We start from the raw sequence: 6,943 nt of genomic DNA, 5'->3' as shown, positions 1-6,943 counted from the left end.
TTGATGAAGTTGCGCGGGTATCCGTTTTTGGCGAATACCTTGTATAGGTGTTCCCCTTCTTTTTGCAGTTCTGGTATACTGCAGTGTGTTGTGGCCCTAGGACTCAACTGCACACAAACCAACAGCCACGCTCAGACAACAACTCACCAGAACGAAGGACCCGATACCCAACATGAGCAAAACTAATGTAGTGTACAAAATACCATGCAAGGACTGCACAAAACACTATATAGGACAAACAGGAAGACAGCTAACAATCCGCATACATGAACATCAGCTAGCCACGAAACGACACGACCAGCTATCCTTAGTAGCCACACACGCAGACAACAAGCAACATGAATTCGCCTGGGACAACACTACTATCATAGGGCAAGCCAGACAGAGAACAGCCAGGGAATTCCTAGAGGCATGGCATTCATCCACAAACTCCATCAACAAACACATCGACCTGGACCCAATATACCAACCACTACAGCGGACAGCTGAAACTGACAACCGGAAGCGGCAGGGACAGACCACTATAAACACCGGAGGAAACATCAAAGAAGTGCTTCGCAGGAGGCTCCCAAGCACTGATGATGTCGCCTAGCCAGGGGACGAAACGTTTGCAACAAAAACTTCCAGCTCGGCGAACAGAACCACAACAACGAGCATCCGAACTACAAATCTTCGCACAAACTTTGTATACTGCAGGAACTAGAGCCATTTACCACCATCTTCTCAAGGATAATTAGGGACTGGCAGAGCCCATGGTGTTCACATCCTATGAATTAAAATATTCCTTTCCACTGCAACTGTCTGTTGAATGAAATGCTTCCCAATCTTGGAGTTGCAATTGAGCCAATGAATTTCTAATCACATTTCTGCACCATGTCTCAGATCACCTATTTTCACTTTTGCACCTCAGTTCATCTTCCGTTGATACCTTTATCCATACCTTTGTCATCTCTAGGCTTGTTTATTTCAGTCCTGGCTCATCTCCTGCACACTTGCTTCAGGTTATCTAAAACTCTGCTGTCCATGTGCCACCTTATATTAAGTAATTGATCCAATACCCTGTATTTATTGACCTATGTTGGCTTCCATATCAGCAATGCTTGATTTTAAAATAGTCATTCCTACCCTCAAGTAACTCTTTCTTCCACACTTCTATTCTCCTGATTTAAAATAAGTCCTTCCAATTTCATCCCATGAGCATTCCCAGTTTTTAACTGCACCTTCAGCTACCAAAAGTCCTACTTTCTGCAATCCTTTCCAATTCTTTTTACTCCTTCAAGATATTCCTTTACTTACTCTAATATTTTCTTAGTGGTTCTGTGTCACACAATTTTGTTAAAGAATCTGCAAAATTTCATCTGAATGTTTTATTTTCTTAAAGGGGGTTTAAAAATGCTAGGTTTTGTTGTTTTTGGTGGTGGTGCAGAATGGTTTCAGCTTCATTGTGCCTAATTTACACGATGAGTAAGGTCCAAACTCATAAAAGGAGTAAATCAACATTACTTCATCCAAAGCTGTGGCTGCTTTCTGGCCTCAGCTCAGAGTCAGGATTCTGGCTATACATACACACAATGAGTTTCAGTGGCAAACAAAATTGCTTTCAACTGATGCTACATTGACGCTGTATAAATTAGTTGAGTTTCACTTGAGGAAAATGAAGTTTTGGAAAAAATAATGATTTTATCCAGCACAATAGAAAATTGTAATATTTGAACTTCAGTTGAAAACAAAATATTCTTACCCAGTAGTGTTGAATTCTCCATAAGGCAGTACAGAAAAAGCTGAGCACAGTGACCTTTTAGCACAGATAAGAACTATCCTTAAAAAGAAATCAATAAAGTCAGCATTAGTCAACAATTGCACAGTCACATGTACCAGAAACTAATTTTAAGTGTAATATTTATATTTGAATCTGAAGTCTATTCAAAAGCAACTATTTTTAAACAAGAGTATGTCGCTACAGAATACAAGCAATATTCCATGATTTGTCCATATAATACCATTCACAAATCTGACCACATAGCTTAAACATATTTACCAATGCAAGTTGCATTGGAGGAATGCAAGATTCCTTATGCTCAAAGAATGGAATTGGGAAAACAATATGCAAGCCAATTAATTAAGAGCAGCCTATTCAGATTTGTAAAAGTCAAACCTATTCTACAAAGTTTCCAGAGCTCTGAGGAAATAATGGAATATTCTGATCCATGAAATTCAGTATGTGTGCGCATATAGGTCTTCAAAAGGCATTTTGTTGAGACACCTGGACAATATTGCACCAGGAACATGATAGCATATATGGAACAGTACGGGATAAATATCTATTCATCATTATCTTGGGTTTCTATCAGACTGGAGAGGATAAAGAACAGTGTATTTCAGGTCTCAATGTCAGACAAATATTATTATCAGTTTGTGCAGCTGACTGGAGGCTGGTTTGCAATGCAGTGTGATGCAAATAGCATGGTACAATTCCAGGACTAGCTGGGATTACGAAGAGCGTTCATGAATTAACATTTGTATTACACAAATAGCAAGTAATGACCACCTCTAATAACCAGCGCCTCTCGACATTCAACGTTGCAACCATCACTGAATCCTCCACTATCAACATCTTAGGGGTTAGCATGGATCAGAAATTCACCACATAAACACAATGGCTACACGAGCAGGGCACAGGCTAGGGATAATGTGGCGAGTAAATCACTTTTGGACTCCACAAAGCCTGTCCATCATCTAGACACAAGTCAGGAATAAGATGGAATACTTCCCTGTTGCGTGGATGGGTGCATCTCTAATTCAATATGCTGGACACCATCCAGGACAAAGCAGCCTGCTTTACCGGCACCACATCCACTCCCTCCACTTTGCTGCTCAGTGGCAGTAGTGTGCACTGTCTAGTAGATGCAAATCAGAAATTCACCAAAGCTCCTTAGATAGCACGTTCCAAACCCACAACCACCTTCCTCTGGAACGACCAGTACAGTAGATATATGGAACCACTAGCACCTGCAAATTCCTCTCCAGGCTGCTCATCATCCTGACTTGGAAATTATTACTGTTCCTTCACTGTTACTGGGTCAAAATCCTGGAATTTCCTTCCAAATAGCATTGTGGATTAACCTACAGCACGTTTACTACAAATTTTAAGAAGGCAAGCTAACCACGATCTTATGAAGGGCAACCAGCGATTTGCAATAAATGCTGACCCAACCAGAGATGCCCACATCCCACGAATAAATTTTTAAAAATACCAACTTCTCAACCTCACCTTGTGTTGTGACCCTCAGATTAAACCACCAACTGTCTCTCTCTGATGAGAAAGCAGTCCTATGGTTCTCTGGCAACTTTATCTATCCTCAATATATGATCATTAGTTTTAAGTATAGATATATTGCATCAAAATTTACAGATAAAAATAATGTGACTATCACGACTTTAGATATAATCTAGTTGATTGGACAGACAGGACTTAGGACATTTACTGCACACAATTGTAAACTAAGTTGACTTGAACTTGGAATGACAGTTTTTTTTGGACATTACAGTGGGACAAAGAAATAAAATCTCAAGGCCAATTAAAGACGAATTAAAAGATGTTGGTCTCCTCAGCTTTAGCTAGCTTTCATTAATGAATTTAAAGGAAACTGAGACTTTGGTCAGGCAAATGTGAGAAGTATATCCACAGATTGGTGAATTAGTAACTACTGGGAAAAACAATCAAAAGAATACACAGCAAGATTAAAATTTTGTTTTTTAAATGTAGAGTGCTTTAATGAATTCCATAGTCAAGTGGGAAAAAAAAATCAATAGCTGCTGTTAAAAATGAGTGGAGAAATATTTGAGGAAATAGAAAACTACAGATTTGATGACAGTATATAGATTTTCCACAGAAATGTTACAAGTATGATGAGATAAGTGGAATCTTTCTGTGCCATAAACTTCTGTACATTTTCAACATTTCTGTTATTATTCCTTAGTGGGGCTGAGTGAAGTATGGCTTTGATAGTATTGTCTTGATTCCAAGTGCAGTATTATTTAGGAAATGCATGTCACACAAATAATGCAAAACTTCAGAATGGAATCAGGGTTGAGCATATGTGCAAAACATACATATCACTTTAGCAGAAAATAAACACAGATTATGAGCACACACTGTTTTGGTCAAAGTGGATAAGATGCAATAATTTCACTGCAAGAATTAGTCAAGTGTAATCATAAAACAATTGCATTCTATATCTGTTCTAGGAAACGTATTGTTTGACCTTAGTTCAGATCAAATGTAAAAGTAGAAAGCTAGATGCATATTCAACGTGTTGACTCCCTCCTCCAACTACGTTTTTGTAAATGGTTGCCGTTTGGTTGAATTTTAAGTATCCACAAAGATATGAAATATGATACTATTTGTGTCCGAACACCTATAAATGTTCAGATTACATCACTGTTATACAAAAATGCTTTCATAATTGTTGTGGTCAGTAATCTCATTGGAAAGGAATTTCTAAAATTTGCAGCTTCAAACAAGGATACATTTATACAAGAATTAGCAGCATGAGTAGGTCATTCTGCCCCTCAACCCTGCTCTATGTATTTTGTAAGATAATGGCTGATACATACCCCATATCTCAACTCCCTTATCGATCAAAGAATTCTCTCATTCTGCTGTGAATATATTCAACGACCACCTGTTTAGGTTTAGATTCCCTGCAGTGTGGAAACAGGCCCTTCGGCCCAACAAGTCCACACCGACCCTCTGAAGAGTAACCCACCCAGTCCCATTTCCCTCTGACTAATGCACCTAACAATATGGGCAATTTAGTATGAGCTGAAAATGTGTTGCTGGAAAAGCGCAGCAGGTCAGGCAGCATCCAGGGAACAGGAGAATCGACGTTTCGGGCACAAGCCCTTCTTCAGGAATGAGGAAAGTTTGTCCAGCAGGCTAAGATAAAAGGTAGGGAGGAGGGACTTGGGGGAGGGGCGTCGGAAATGTGATAGATGGAAAGAGGTCAAGGTGAGGGTGATAGGTCAGACTGGGGTGGGGGCGGAGAGGTCGGGAAAAAGATTGCAGGTTAGGATCCGAGTTCATCCCTTGTGGTTAGAACATAGAACATAGAAGAATACAGCGCAGTACAGGCCCTTCGGCCCTCGATGTTGCGCCGATCCAAGCCCACCTAACCTATACTAACCCACTATCCTCCATATACCTATCCAATGCCCGCTTAAATGCCCATAAAGAGGGAGAGTCCACCACTGCTACAGGCAGGGCATTCCATGAACTTACGACACGCTGAGTGAAGAACCTACCCCTAACTTCAGTCCTATATAGTGAGAAGGCTCATCGGGGAATGTGCAGAGTTAATTCAACTTTTCAGAAAACAAGACCCACAAAACCTTTCAAATGCACATCATTTCCATCTGGTTTCCAAGAATTTGCATTGCAAAGTATTGTGGTGTAGAACCCCACATGTACACCCTGCAGTTTTGGAATTATCCACCTTTGTGCATGAAATGGAGTTTTAGAACATAAAACAGAAATACAGCGCAGAACAGGCCCTTCAGCCCTCAATGTTGCGCCGACCTGTGAACTATTCTCAGCTCATCTCCCTACACTATCCCATTATCATCCATGTGCTTATCCAAGGATTGTTTAAATGCCCCTAAAGGCAGGTAAGGCATTCCATGCCCTTACCACTCTCTGAGTAAACAACCTGTCTCTGACATCTGTCTTAAATCTATCACCACTCAATTTGTAGTTTTGCAAATTACAAGCTGACATCATCATTCTAGGAAAAAGACTTCTACTGTCTACCCTACCTAATCCTCTGATCATCTTGTATGTGTCTAGCAAATCCCCTCTTAACCTTCTTCTTTCCAATGAGAACAGACCCAAGTCTTTCAGCCTTTCCTCATAAGACCTTCCCTCCAGACCAGGCAACATCCTGGTAAATCTCCTCTGCACCTTTTCCAATGCTTCTACATCCTTCCTGTAATGGGGTGACCAGAGCTGTACACAATATTCCTAGTGTGGCAGCACTAGTTGCAACATGATATTCCCGGCTCGGGTGGCAACTTACAGGGATCTATGCACATGGACTCCAAGATCCCTTTGCACATCCACACTACCAAGAATCTTTCCATTGACCCAGTATTCTGCCTACCTGCTATTCTTCCCAAAGTGCATCACCTCACATTTAGCTGCATTGAGCTCCATTTGCCACCTCTCAACCCAATTCTGCAGATTATCCAAGTCCTCCTGCAACCAGTAATATTCTTCCAAACTGTCCACTACTCCACTGACTTTAGTGTCATCTGCAAACTTACTAACCCATCCACCTATGCCTGCGTCTAAGTCATTTATAAAAATAATGAACAGCTGTGGTCCCAAAACAGATCCTTGTGGCACACCACTAGTAATCAGACTCCAGACTGAATATTTTCCATCAACACCACTCGCTGCCTTCTTTCAGAAAGCAAGTTTCTAATCCAAACTGCTAAATCACCCTCAATTCCATGCCTCTGCATTTTATCCAACAGCCTACCATGTAGAATCTTATCAGAGGCTTTACTGAAGTCCATGTATACCACATCAACTGCCCTACCCTCATCTACATGCTTGGTCACCTTCTCAAAAAACTCAATAAGGTTTGTGAGACACGACCTTGACAAAAACATGTTGACTATCTGAAATCAAATTATTGCTTGCTAGATGATTATAAATCCTATCTCTTATAATTCTTTCCAAAACCTTTCCTACAACAAAAATAAGGCTCACTGATCTATAATTACCTGAGTCATCTCTACTGCCCTTCCTGAACAAGGGCACATTTGCAATCCTCCAATGCTCTGCTACTAAACCTGTAGACAATGACGACTCAAATATCAAACCCTAAGGCTCTGCTATCTCCTCCCTCGCTTCCCAGAGAATCCTCGGATAAATCCCATC

The 6,943-nt window shown here is 40.6% G+C and overlaps 1 protein-coding gene across 2 annotated transcripts in view; it reads right to left on the bottom strand.

Moving 5' to 3' along the window:
* The window catches only part of cables2b (Cdk5 and Abl enzyme substrate 2b), a 39,314-nt gene that overhangs the window by 19,238 nt on the left and 13,133 nt on the right, over positions 1–6,943 (bottom strand). For both annotated transcript variants that reach the window (XM_043710632.1, XM_043710633.1), the window contains one exon: positions 1,742–1,819. In XM_043710632.1, coding sequence (XP_043566567.1) covers positions 1,742–1,819 — 78 coding nt within the window. The remainder of the gene's footprint in view (positions 1–1,741; positions 1,820–6,943) is intronic.

The sequence above is a fragment of the Chiloscyllium plagiosum genome, chromosome 20 (assembly GCF_004010195.1).
Source record: "Chiloscyllium plagiosum isolate BGI_BamShark_2017 chromosome 20, ASM401019v2, whole genome shotgun sequence".
NCBI classification, from domain to species: domain Eukaryota; kingdom Metazoa; phylum Chordata; class Chondrichthyes; order Orectolobiformes; family Hemiscylliidae; genus Chiloscyllium; species Chiloscyllium plagiosum.
This window is presented reverse-complemented; position numbering and strand designations above follow the sequence as displayed.